This window comes from Vanessa cardui, chromosome Z, assembly GCF_905220365.1.
Source record: "Vanessa cardui chromosome Z, ilVanCard2.1, whole genome shotgun sequence".
Lineage (NCBI taxonomy): Eukaryota > Metazoa > Arthropoda > Insecta > Lepidoptera > Nymphalidae > Vanessa > Vanessa cardui.
This window is the reverse complement of record NC_061154.1, coordinates 7,124,826-7,138,748: the sequence shown is the minus strand read 5'-3', so window position 1 is coordinate 7,138,748 and position 13,923 is coordinate 7,124,826. Positions and strand designations below refer to the sequence as shown.

The window sequence follows — 13,923 nt, the reverse complement described above, 5'->3', positions numbered from 1 at the left end:
AACAATAATGATGTGATGTCTGTGTTAATTCTGATCTTCGCAAAATTCGAATATTTCCATACAATTTTCTCTAATTATAATTATATGACTTCCCAATAAAAAAAATGTCTTCAGGGTTCATGGGTGTATGTGGTAAATTTATAATCCTTTTATCGTCCAGCGTGAAACTTGACATACATTTTTGAAATAAAATTCGGAGTCTCGTTTTTTAACAATATTTTTTTATTTATTTATGCTTAAATTACTGGCGCTTGCAGACAGACCAAAATTCATTCCATGTTACTCTAAACAACACATGGTGAACAAGAAAAAGTCGATGTAAATAGACTTACCTATATTGTTTCAAATTACTATGTTATTAAAAATATAGACAAAACAAAAACTACAAATTAAAAAAAAATACAAATTTATTTTAAGATATTTTATTGAGTATAGTTTTGAAGATTATTAATAAAAATGAGATATAACAAAAAGATCCTTAAACATAAAAAAAAAATACTATACACTATTGATGTATACAGGAGAATCAATATCATTGGAATAATTTATATTATTTTGTCGGTGGATTCGAGCATTACATTTAAAATATATATTTATAAGTATTAAAATAACCTTCTTCGTTAATTTACAGTACAGTTGCAATATTGTGACTGAATAGTATATGAGTAAAAAAAAAAAAGCGATACAAGGTAAAATCAGTGACGCGAGGTAGCCACGAGACAAGATCCTTTACGGAGATCTATAAAATTACGTATAATTTAATTTGGACATTTATCGTCCAATTGTTAATTACTATAAGAGTATATTAATCAAATAAACAACTTACACAATACGAAACGGTGCTGTGTATCAATTTAATATTTCATGATTAGACGGATAGCTTATATTAACATACTATTCTAATATATCAGGAAGCATTACAGTTTTTTTTTTTGTAAACATAATCATAGCCATATTGACATTAGCAAAAAACTTAATTTGAACACCACAAACTCACGACAACACTTACCTTAACAGAACGTCGGTTTAATATAGAACGATAGTTTAGTTGTTTCGACAATATATACGATGTATCGAACTGAGCAATTTATAATTATTAAGTTTTTTTTTTTTCAACAGTACAAAAATACCTACGTGGTACTTATTTATAAACACAAAATGAGAATTTTATACAATGACCTCTTTCGTAAAATCCTGTATAGATATAAAATAGAAGTTAATACGATATGTGTTATCGTACATTAAAAGTAAATCAATTATACGTACTAGCTGCACCGTTATAACGTTAATAGAAATAAAACTTCGTCAGATATCAACTAAACTATTGGTTTGTAGTAAACCTATATAATGCGATTTAATTTACTTTTTAGTCTTTTTAAGTCCACGTGACGGTTTTTTTAAATAGATCACTTGATACTTTAGGCCCATTTTTATCGATCGATATGTGAACTTTTATAATATAAAACTCACAGATGGAAAACTTATCTATTTTATATAGAGATTTGTTTTTAAAAAATATTTTGACGGTTCGACCAATGAAAACGAGCCCTTACATGGACAGATTAGACTCGATGATTATTCGAACGACATGAGATTAGCTGGAAGTGGTTTCACCATTTTGTACGTGACGTCATTAATTTTCTCGACCCATTGCTTCGCTGTTGATTCACACCCCGTCCTGTAGTAAAAATATATTTAAAAATTTGAAAAAGCATATTTAAAAAAAACTGATTCATAGATTATTTAAGAATTTGCTTTATCTTTATTTGAATTGCTGAATCATAATTATTACAAATTTTAATATTGTCTTACGATGTTATAATTTTACCAAATGTTATCACGAAAACATCCACTAACAAAATTTACAAGGGGATTATGTATGCTTAGATCTTTAAAATTACGCAACAGATTTTGATGCGGTTTCTTTTTAACAGATAGAATGATTCGAGAAGAAGGTTTAAATAATACTTTTCTATATTGTATAGAAAAGAAACAAGAAACAATCTGTAGTTATTTTAGTATCAGTCGCTAGCGTTCGTTAAATATATAACAATACTAACTTAAACTTGTAGATGGTACCGACGTGGTGGTCGATCAACTGGAAAGCGTCTGAAGCCTCTCCCTCGAGCCACACGGCGCGCCAGCCGTCGTGCAGCGGTAGCACCTTGCAACGCTCCTTACTGAAGTCGCTTCTAGCTGTCCTATAGACCACATCGATTCATTCTAAATTGTCTTATTTAAGTATACTATCATTATGTATCATCATTGACCTTGAGCGTGAATGTTGATGGATAGAGGTGGAAGACAACCAATAAAACGATGGATGGATTGTGTGAAAGTCGATATTATTATAAAGAATTTTACTTGTGAGATGACGTCTGACAGAGAAGTATGGAAGGAGAAGAGATGCTGCGCCGACTCCAAATAAAATTGGGATTAGGGCAGGAAGATGATGTTGATTGAGTGTACTATCAAAACAGTGATACTACAAGAATTTAATGAAGTTTTTAGATAAAAGATAAGAGTTGACTTTTTTTCTTACACTTAATTTGATTTAAACGCAAATCTAACTCGACTGCAAAAAGTTCAGAAACCATCAGCTTTACGCGCTTTCCGAGGCGTGAATTGAATGAATTAAAAATACTACTGACTATCAGAATATAAGCTGCTACTGAAAATGTTCGCACAAAAAAACCACTGAATTGTATCTTTCTTAACGACCACCGAATAGACAGTACTATTAATACTTTTAACAAGTAATATTAAATTAAGATTAATATATAAAGCAACTAATTGTATATTAATAGTATCGAATACTTACCCCTTAAAAGTCTTCGAGCCATAGAAGACGAGAATGTTACTGGACAACTGCAGCCAGTAGCGCTGCCACGAAGACAACGATATCTTCCTGCCGTCTTTGATTATCGTTTTTCTTCTGACGTAGCTTTGGAAATCACACTCCGCCGGATTTATTATTGATAGCACATCACTGTAACACAACAAAAATATATTTTTAATATATTTTGAACTACAGAACACCATGTACAAAAACCAAATAACAAAATCATCGCGCGTATTTTTACTGCACTCGCGTACTTTTTGTAATTTCAAAAAGAACAGCTCACAAACTAGTTAAAGAGTGTTTTAAACACACTTAGCATCTTAACTTTGAGTATGTAAAGTGAAAGTGTTCACATTCAAAAAATATAACATACATGTTATTATATAAAATAATCCACGATACACCGCCTCCTTTCTTAATGACAAATATTTAATCTAAAATTTGAGGAATACCAAATTTGAATAATACTTAAATGTAGCATCGGCATTTTCAATAAAACCGTTTACTGACGATTTATACAACGAATAGAAATAACTCCCTTTCACGCCATTCGACCTTATTCGTCGCTATAGATTCTCGCCTCAGAGAAAACAAGTGCATGTAAATCGACGCGTCAAATTGACGAATATATAAGTCATATGATATTACAAGTTATTACGTCTGTTTAAAGATCATATTCGGATAAGGTATAAATATTGATAATATGGGATAGCGTACTTAATTCGGATGTGATCGGTTTTCCAATTTTTTCCAATGCTTTTCCAGTGCAATCTATGTGGAGTCGTACTATACCTTGTTTTAAGGAAACACTCGTATTTTAACTCTACGAAAATATTCAATAAAAATGGTTTACACATTGTTTTAGCTTAGTTGCTTACAAAAATAAGCTTATGCCCAGATTTACATACATATACAATAACAACAATAAAATGTTCAACCTGTATGGTAATGATTGTGACATCTTAGCACCAGAGACGGAACTGGGGGATTCCAAGAGCGTGTCGTCCAAGAGATTCACTGAACCGGCCGGCGTTTTCTCATCCTTGTCTTCACTGTGACTCTTGCCAAATATACTATAATAACAAGACAAACGTGTTATTTTCTCGAATTAAGTAAACAAATTCTAATATAACTAAAAAAAAAAATACTCTACAAACTAAATTTAAAGGAGATTCACTTCGACTTAATATTACAGATAGTCTGTTTCCTATGGTTTACGTTTGGAATCACCAACAATTACGAGTAGCAAATAATATTTGTGTATACGTCCTGCCTGGACTCTGAGAACGAACAGCTAAACTTAATCGATAACTTAAAATCTACCCGTTCTCTCTAACCTCGTCAATTAGCTTAAATCAAAACACTGATCATTCATTTCTCAGTGTTAGCCTTCAGTGATTCTTCAGAAGGTTATTAAAGAGTTTTTTAAAAAAAGGTTTTATGTAAAAATACAAATTATTTTACAAAAGATAATTATTCACGTTCTGTGTGTCACTGTGTGTATACTTATATGCAGTTGATATGAACTAATAGGATAATACAATTTTGCCGTTTGTACAACAATCATCTGTTTGTCTTTTTTTTTATTTTATTTTTCTTTAATCCAAGGACGGGCGCCATCGATCTATTAAAAGCCAATCACTTATGATGTTATTACATTATCTAACAATTTACGTATTACATTTATCGGTGAAGAAGTCGATTAAATCAATATAATACAAAATAAATATGAGTAATTTTAAATAGAGAAAATGATAGTCAATATCTCCATAACGTACATATACTGTTAGCATGCTGTGTTGCAAACAATTAACATTAAGCTGTTACAAAGTAATTTGTACAAAACATTTCACGATTAAAATGTATTTATTAACTACAATTTCTCTACTTTTTTTTTACTATATAATTTTACATGAATATGATAAAATAAGTAAATATTGTACAATATTTGAAGGAATAAATAAAATAAATCCGAATTATTTGGTAACATTTTGCACAAATTATTTGAAAGTGATTAAGTGTTAAGGTGAAAGTAAATTAACAGTGAAAGTAAGCAGAACGAGGTACTAACATGCATTTGTTTGAGTAGCCACTAAACTATTGAAAAATTATAGACCGCATAAGCACACGTGTTTGAAGCACATTGTATATTGTAATATCACCCGATAATATGACCAAACAGTAAAATAATCCTCCATTTAGAATAAGTCAGAACAAGTCTATAATTCACTACGAGATACTGAGACAGCTTCCTAAATCAATTAAATAAAAATAAATATATTACCAACATGTAAAATGTATTATTTAAAAAGGGAATTGATTTAATTTTTAATGACATATCGAGCAATATAGAGGCGATAATTAAAAAAAATAACATTAGCCACAGCAAGCAGGTGCACAATATGGTTATGGCCTTATTCACAAGACATAATCAATCATACCTTATTTACATTACGTTAAAACATTTACGCCCAACTGTTCATGTTAACGAATATTCCAAATTACCTAATCAACACGATTTAATTACATTTATTTTTCGTTATATACTAAAAAGCTAAATACTATTTAATGAAAGCCAACTGTAATTTTAAAGGTATATACATACGTCTAAACGAGGAATTTTTTAACTATTTATGATATTTTCGCGTGAACGTTTAGAAAATAAACAATAATACCATTCATATGTAACGTAGCTCGCTCCTTTTATTTATTACATTTATTCGCGAAGAAGGCATATTGAAAACAAAAAAAAAACGTTTTGTTTTTCGTCAACAAAAGAACCGGGTATCTTTCGAAACAATTTAGTATTATTTATTAAAGTATTTAAAAACAAAAGCGACTTTGCTCGCGAGCGGGGGGGAGGTGGGCAGGTGTTAGGTATAAAATAGTATCTTATGACTTTCTTTGGGGATTATGTTTGCTAGATGGAAAATTTCATTAAATTAACAGACAGCGATACTTTCACGTTTATAATATTAGTATATGTGATCGTCGCATTAAAAATAAACATATTAGTTATTATATTATCTGTTAAAACGTTATTAGGTCTTACTTAAAACAAATAAAATCAAAAAGTTATATATACATCGTTAATATTATATATATTATCTGTAATTAATATCGCTACAGAATAAATAGTACAACAATTGTTTTTTGTAATTGTTTTCAAGCCGATAATCGTGCCCGGTTCTTATTGTCATTTTTAGTATAATCTCTAATAATCCATGCATTTTTTACTTTTCATTATAATACCTTCCTCATATCACGTAACGCGCATTAAGCATGCATTTACTATTTATATATATATATCATCTAAATACAACAAAATGCAAGCCGTCATTCAATTAACCGTTAGGTATTGAGTACACTCACCCCACACCGAAATTGACCTTGTGAAAATTTCTTGGTAAGCTCGCGCTTCGAAACCTATGATTCGATTGCCAGTGTGAAATATCTCTATATATGTGTACGGATTTTTCTAAATGAATGCCATCCCGCTTAAACGATATCATTATTATTACTTTTTAAGGCCCAATAATAACACACTGTATTGTTTCAAATATACATTTAAGTGAGACAGCATTCAAGTTATATTTATAAAAAACGCACACACCATAAAAGCAAATTTATTATATTCTATTAAGTTACGCTATGTGCTGTTAGTCAATAATAATTATGTCTGTATAGCGTACAATAATGATTATGTCTCGGTTTTATAACCACACAGATATCGAGTTCATGCGTTGACAAATAATGATGAGGGCCGAGTCGGACCCATCGACAACATCATGAAGTACCTATAGGGAAAAGTTTGAAATGAAATGTTTCCAGAGCCGGATTTAAAGTTCTGGAGGTCCCCGGGCCACAAAGCAGTGGGGCCCCTAGACAAACAGAAGCGAACAACCTAATAATTATATTATCATGAATTAATTACTTTTTTATTTCAATCAGTAAGCTATGATTTATTTACTTGTATCGGTAACTTTTAAAATATTAAATAATAACATTATTATAATTTGACTATATCTCGGTATTTGTTAACTTGCTGAAAACTTTGGCCCCCACTAATGTGGAGGCCCCAGGGCAGTTGCCCCGGTTGCCCTCCCCTAAATACGGCCCTGAATGTTTCAATAGAAGCGGGACTTATACAGTTGACTGCCTGACGTAACGCAAAGATTCCAGAAATTTCTTGTCATATTAATCTTTTATATATTTTTAATCAGACGTATACCTCTACCAATGTATCTGTTAAATTTCAAGTAGTCGACTGTATAAAATATACCAGGATAACAGAAATACCAATGACCATTCACGCAGAACATTACAAAAAATATATTTAAAAAATCAAAATTATAATTGAGCGTTTAATAGTGAACGAGTCAACGAGAAAATAATAAAATAAGTTATAAAGAGGAGAAAAATAAATAATGTATTGTTTTTGAAGATTTTTCTCCGAATTCAAATTAAAACAAATCCCTATTAATCGATAAGTTATTTAATGTTTGTTTGATTCTCATGGCCGTATTACATTTGATTAGTATAGTTGAAGACATATCTCTCGAAACTAGGACGTAGACCGAAGATACCGAACGTGTAAACAAAGTTAACTACTATTTTATCGCTCGTGTTGCATTTGGTATGTAAGCAAATAATCATAAGCATTTCTTAACGGTCTTCAACTGTTGCATTGATATTTAAAAAATACATCATTTAAATATAGAATTGATTCTATTTTTTTATTTTATTTTATTTATGAATTGACCTTGATCATTGCACAACTTACTATTACTCGGATTTCAATTATATATTTCATAACAGTTTCATCCCTTTTTTTAAGTGCTATTTTAAAATATACATAAATATTCGTATTACTATTAATAATTATATTATTTAATAAATAATTAATTCGAATTATTATTGGATATGAATATAAAGAGAATACTTACTTAGAACCGAGCGAACGACATTTCCTATGAGTTGGTATGAATTTAGTTTGGCTGTACGAGCCTTGGATTCTCAGTGAACCTGAACCGAGGCGATGCGATGGCGACAAAGTGAAGGGCGTCGAGGAACCTTGGACTTGGACTTCCTTAACCGACTCCTTAGAACCGACGCAGCTACCGATCGGGGACGGCGGCTCCAATTTCAGTGACAATCTGAACACAAAAATTTACAATACACTTTAAATGTATATACATATAATAAAATTGGAGTGATTGTAATATTAAAATAGCCCTTTTTTACTCGATGCATATTTATGTATACACGGTGTATATATATCTGTGTCTGCCTGTCTAACTGTTTGTTCCGGCTAATCTCTGGAATGACTGGACCTATTTTGAGGGGACTTCCACTGGCAGATAAGTGATATAATAGGGAGTAACTCAGCTACAATATTTTATTTAATTCAAACGCGTAAAAGCTCACGGGCACAGCTAATTAATAATATTTTTGTACATATATATGCTTTCTAACTTACTTATATTGATCGTCTTCCAAAAATTTCTGAAGCTCTTCGATGTATCGCACGCTGTTTAGGTAATTGGCGACGTGAGGGAGTGGTTGGATGTCGTACTCGGAAGTCTGATAGCGTTCCAGTGCTTTCAAAACTACCGTCATTTTGGCGACGCGGTGAGGGGAACCGGATCCCACGGGATGCGCCATGTCTATATAGACTAAGTCGGTAAGAAATATACCTGGAATACGAAGTAAGACATGTATACACGAAACGACAACATCTTTAGTTAAATTTCAATTGAATAACAGCAGTGTACCAGAAATTTTAAATTGAAATATGTCCTCCGTATATTCCTCCATGTTTATATTATACGTGTTTTTGTTTATATAATATGAAACTAGAGTAGTAATTTAAATACTGTTGGTTTTATGTGCTGGATAAAATATCGATACGATCCCATTTTTGTACCAGGTAACATTTAATAAAAATGTAAAATAAATATGTGATCGATTCATAATCTGGATACTCAATACACAAATAAAAACAATAAACATATGTATAAAAACAGGTGCACCATGTTTGAACCTAACTATTTCTGTTTTGAGCAGTTAATAAGTAATAAGTATGGCACCATTTCAATAGAACCCCAACATTTTTTTTCAAATATTATATTTAGAACTAACGGATCTATCGATTTTGTATTGAATGGACATTTTTTTAATAATTTTATATTTAAATTGAGTCATTAAATTACATAAGGCATGATCGATTTCCTATAAAAACTTCCGACCCCTTTCCACACCCTAAGCGATAATACCTTCGATAAAGACTCCAATTGTCACCATATGAAATTTCATCGAAATCGGTTCAGACATTTAAATGTGAAGAGATAACTGACCTAGTTTCTTTTGCATGTATAATGTTAGTATATATTCTATTAATATACATAGCATGAAAAACATTAATATCACATGAAACTTGTGACCAAACTCAGTGAAAGTATATTCATATAAAAACGAATACCGGAAATTCGACGAGACCTTTGACCGATTAGGCGTGTTTAATTCGTTCAAACAAAACGGTCCTTATTTGTCGAGTCATGATGTTCGAAATTCTGTTCTACGATTGGTTTAATTTTCTAATAAAACTACATCACACACTACATTTACGCTTGCATTTATAACAATCATACGATCAAATGACGATGAAAATTATAATAAAGTAGTAATTTACTTTAAAATATCCTTTTCTCTAAACAAATCGTAGATCGATAATCCGTCTACTATCATTAGTAATCAGAATTCGGAGAAAAAACATTCAAATACAATGACAAAAATGCATAGAATTTTCGTTGCAATGGTAATGACCTTTTACTTAAATTGTAAACGTAAACGCTTTTCGGTCCTTCGAACTGTTATCGTATTTTTTTATCTCTAATACACATTCTATTAACTTGGACTACAGCGACCTCGATAAGGGATGCTATTTATGATTAATGTTTGTGTAAATATATTTATAAAATGACATGATTACAATAATAATTAGCTTATTTATCGTTTCCGGTGCATGAGAAAAAAATATTTATTCTATCAATGCGATAAAAACAGTTTATAATCAATTTTATAATGAATTCATTAAAAGTACAATAATTACAAACTGATTATAAATTTTTTTCTAAATGCAAGCTTTTGTTTAATCCAAACCAAATTAACTTGTATCGATGTGAGTAATACATACAACATTTCACCTCTATCATTGAAATTCAACACATGATTAGAGCTGATTTAAGCATTCTTTTAATAAATTTGAAAAAAAAAAACAAATCACAGCTGCCGATGACAAATTTAAATCTTATCAGTTTACTTTTAATGGTTTATGATTTTTTGTAAAAATATAAGCAAAGCTGCTTTGCCTTTTTATATATATTATAGTTATGTTTAAGATATTTTATGTTATCTTATTTCTTTAAAAGAGAAAATGCTGACAAATTCCAATGAATCTTTTATTGTAATTTACAAAACAATAATGGTGTGTATTTAATCGTAAATCAAAAAACAAAATTACTGAACATTGGCTAGTAATAATAAAACATAATAAATTTTTTTGGTAATTAATATTTTATTAAAATATGTTTCTGTATAACGTCTGCTAAGGAATAAATTAAGATAATGCAAGTCGCAGAGCGACTACAACATATTAATTATTGATAACTGGCACAGCAGAAATATTAGAAAAACAATAATGTTTTAAGATGTATTTGCATCATATTTCGTTTGTTTAGGCAGTTTCTAGTAGAGCTAAGCATAACTCTACATATAAGGTGTGGCGGCATTCTATAGATATTGATGTAATAGTAGACACCATTTGTAATTTAAGATTTGTTTATCGAAATAGGGTTTAGAATGTAGCGCTCAAATTCAGGAACTATTTACAACTACAATGATAAATTTATTCTGTTTATACTAGGAAATTATCTTTTTTTATTTATCTTCAAATGAGTTTAATTAGTGTAATACAGGCTAATTAGTTTTAAGAAATCACTGAGTACACAAAATTCCAAGTAAATACATTATGGTATTCAAAGTATCTGCAATCTATAAATTCATTTCTTGATATTGTTATATCAATTTATCAGATTATCAATAATACATGCAAATTCAATTAATAACTAATATGTTATAGCTTACCAAGGTAAGGTATGCATGGTAGAGCAATAGACCTCATGTACTCTCGGAGAGCTGTCCAGTTATCCTTCTCGCCAAACAATTCTGCCAGCTTGTCAAATTGTTGCTTATCCTTTTTGGACAAGCAGGACCAAGTTTTTGTCAATCTGTTCAATGTTTAATAAAGAATAAATCAGAAATAATTATATATTAAAAAATATATTGAACTGTAAGTAGCATTATCTGTACAAAATATAATTATGTCGGCATATATCTATAACTAGAACTACTTGCAATGTATTTGCAACTTTCGAATGTTTTAGTTACAATTCAAAGTGAAGACGAAGCTTTTTGTAATTTTTTACATTGAATGATAAGTGAAACGGCAAAAGTTAGTAATATAAGGGAAAATAGTTTTACTAATCATGTAAGAAAAAAGCTAGACAATTTGTCTATATTTAGTAACTATCCAATCATTTTAATTACCTTACGAAAGTCTTACCTGTATATACTAGCACTATGCAAAGCTGAAATTACTGCGAACAGTGAATGGAGATTATTCAAGTCATATAACTTCTTTGCCACCTTTATAAAGTGAGCCAGCGTCTCTGCTCGAGCCTTTGGTGATTGACCATTGAGTATTTCTTGTACTGTCCAAAAACTCACCTACAGGATAATAAAATAATAAATTGTATAAGTGATATGTATAACTACATATGTAGTGATTGAGTATAAGTAGTGTGAAAAATGTATAAAGCTTGAAGAAATAATTACCCTGTTAAATCTTTTTGTGAAAGCGACAACATTTGGAGCCACAGTCAATTTGTTAAGTTTCGTCCAGCCACATGTGGTAAGTTCTTCTGGCTGAATTGATTTAAAACATGGCAAGTCAAGAAGTGACAATTGATTAGCAATATCTTCAGGGGCTATCCGCAATGCTGAGCACACTATTTCATCCCAGGACTGATTGATAGAAGAGGCTGCCGGAAGACTACTTGTCTTATATTGATATATTGGATCATGCTGGCGGTTGGCAGCATTATCGCCAAGTCTATAACAATTGAATAAATCCATCAGCAATTGAAATTATACATCAAAACCTAATTGCTACTATCACTCTGTTGATTATTGTTTGAATTGTTAATATAAATATTTATAGAATAACTTGATTATTCCAATTCTAATATTCATTTAGCTTGGCATATGGATCTAAGTTCAATATTGGAATAAATCCAAAGTCAATTGGCAGTTGCAACAAATGTTTCAATAAGCTTATACAAATTTACTTATAACAATTTATATATGACAAATTGTAACCCATATATTATCTGAACAAATCAAAGTTTCAAAAGCACTTACGCATAGTTATAGTAACAAGCACAGTCATCTTTAGTGTATGTTTCGTCATTGTGAGAGTTTATGGGGGCATTTGAGACTTTCTTACTATTCTGCTTGCATGATGTTTTATCTTCCAGCGGCCAATTTTCTTCATCTTCATGCTATAATAATTTTAAAGGATATTTTTTTTATCAAAAAAATTGAGATATTGAAATCAGGATTTAATCTATAATAAAGAGTCAGTGGAGTAATTAATCAATATCTACTAAATTAAAAAGTGTAAGTCTAATAAAATTTCATTAATAGCAAACAGATGAAGTAATTCTTGTATACAAAACGCGGTAAACTAAATAAACGTTTACAACTTAATCAAATAATCAAGCCCTTTTTAAAGAATAACAATAACCAAAACTTAGAGTAAATTTCTTACCTCTACAATCCTAAGAACAGCCAGGCTATCGCTCAAAATATCCCGTGGCATTTCTGGCAATAACAATTATAGCACATAACGCAAAATATTTTAAACTTATTAAGATTTAATTGAATAATTGTTGCACATTACAATGGCCACACAATATACACTGACATATAACTCAACTGATACATTGAAGGGCTAAATATCCTGTTTACGATAGCAGATAGTCAAAAGTAAACGAAGTGATAATGTATGAGAGAACATTTGTAAAAACACTCCTATAATGACAGCGACATGATTATCACTACAAAATTTATCACATTCACAGCATACTAATTGTCAACTATTTATAGGTACTTATTACTGTAAGTTTAATAAACAGTTTTAAAACGATAAGGAACAAAACTTTATTCACATTCGGATTTCATAAAAGAATATATTTTTTATTAAAATCGTTACTTTTATTGATTATTTAATTAAGCTCAACTTTTTCTAATATAATAGTTAAAGGTTAATATCAGGACTTAAATTTTCGTTCATAATAACAAAATTATAACAGAATAACAAAGTTGTTAAGAATTACAGAAAGCCCATAATTAAATTAATAAATTAAATCAAACAAGTGTACATATCAATTTGCAAATTAAACTTAAATAGTTCGTTCTGAAATCTGAATTCTGCATTTATTTTTTACAATCGATAATAAAGAATAAGATACTATTTATAATCTGTTACTTTTATTTGTAATACGATTTAAAGAAAGCTATTCATTAACTTATATAACTGATGTTAGATTATCTCTTCAGTAATAATTATTTAAAAACTAATATTTTGTTATTTGTAAAGTTATTTTAGCGTTGATTGATAAAGTTCAATGGGCAAAGATAAAAATTATCTTATAGATATACTACCAAGAATAAATTCAATCTCATATAAATATTACTTGGGTATTTAAAATGCAGAAATATATAATTTAATAAATCTATTTGACCTTCACTTATATAAGTACTTATTCAAATATTACTAAGAATATTATGCATACTTTATAGATTTTTTTTTGATCTTAATAAGAAAGGAGCAGTCAGGTCTAATTTAAAGTAAAATTAAAAAGTTACAGTTATGGTACAGTTCTGTAAATTATTTCATTTAAAAAAAAAGGTTAACACTATTGTGAAATAGTTATCAAATCCTGAAATACATTCAAGAG

The 13,923-nt window shown here is 29.8% G+C and overlaps 1 protein-coding gene across 2 annotated transcripts; it reads right to left on the bottom strand.

The window, feature by feature from the left end:
- Window positions 1-424: 424 nt before the first annotated feature.
- LOC124543108 (ras-specific guanine nucleotide-releasing factor RalGPS1) lies at window positions 425-13,366 on the bottom strand. 2 transcript variants are annotated; one of them, XM_047121160.1, is made up of 12 exons: window positions 12,732-13,366; window positions 12,323-12,462; window positions 11,738-12,014; window positions 11,466-11,629; window positions 10,988-11,130; window positions 8,322-8,538; window positions 7,789-7,998; window positions 6,215-6,268; window positions 3,781-3,915; window positions 2,822-2,989; window positions 2,061-2,201; window positions 425-1,678 (listed from the first exon to the last, which is right to left on the bottom strand). In XM_047121160.1, exons 1-12 carry the CDS (start codon window positions 12,780-12,782, stop codon window positions 1,576-1,578), a joined length of 1,803 nt encoding a protein of 600 aa, XP_046977116.1. In that variant the 5' UTR covers window positions 12,783-13,366; the 3' UTR covers window positions 425-1,575. The 2 variants fall into 2 exon arrangements, with proteins under 2 accessions (XP_046977116.1, XP_046977117.1); XM_047121161.1 differs by lacking the exon at window positions 6,215-6,268 and having other exon boundaries at window positions 426-1,678; window positions 12,732-13,363.
- Between the last annotated feature and the right edge of the window lie 557 nt (window positions 13,367-13,923).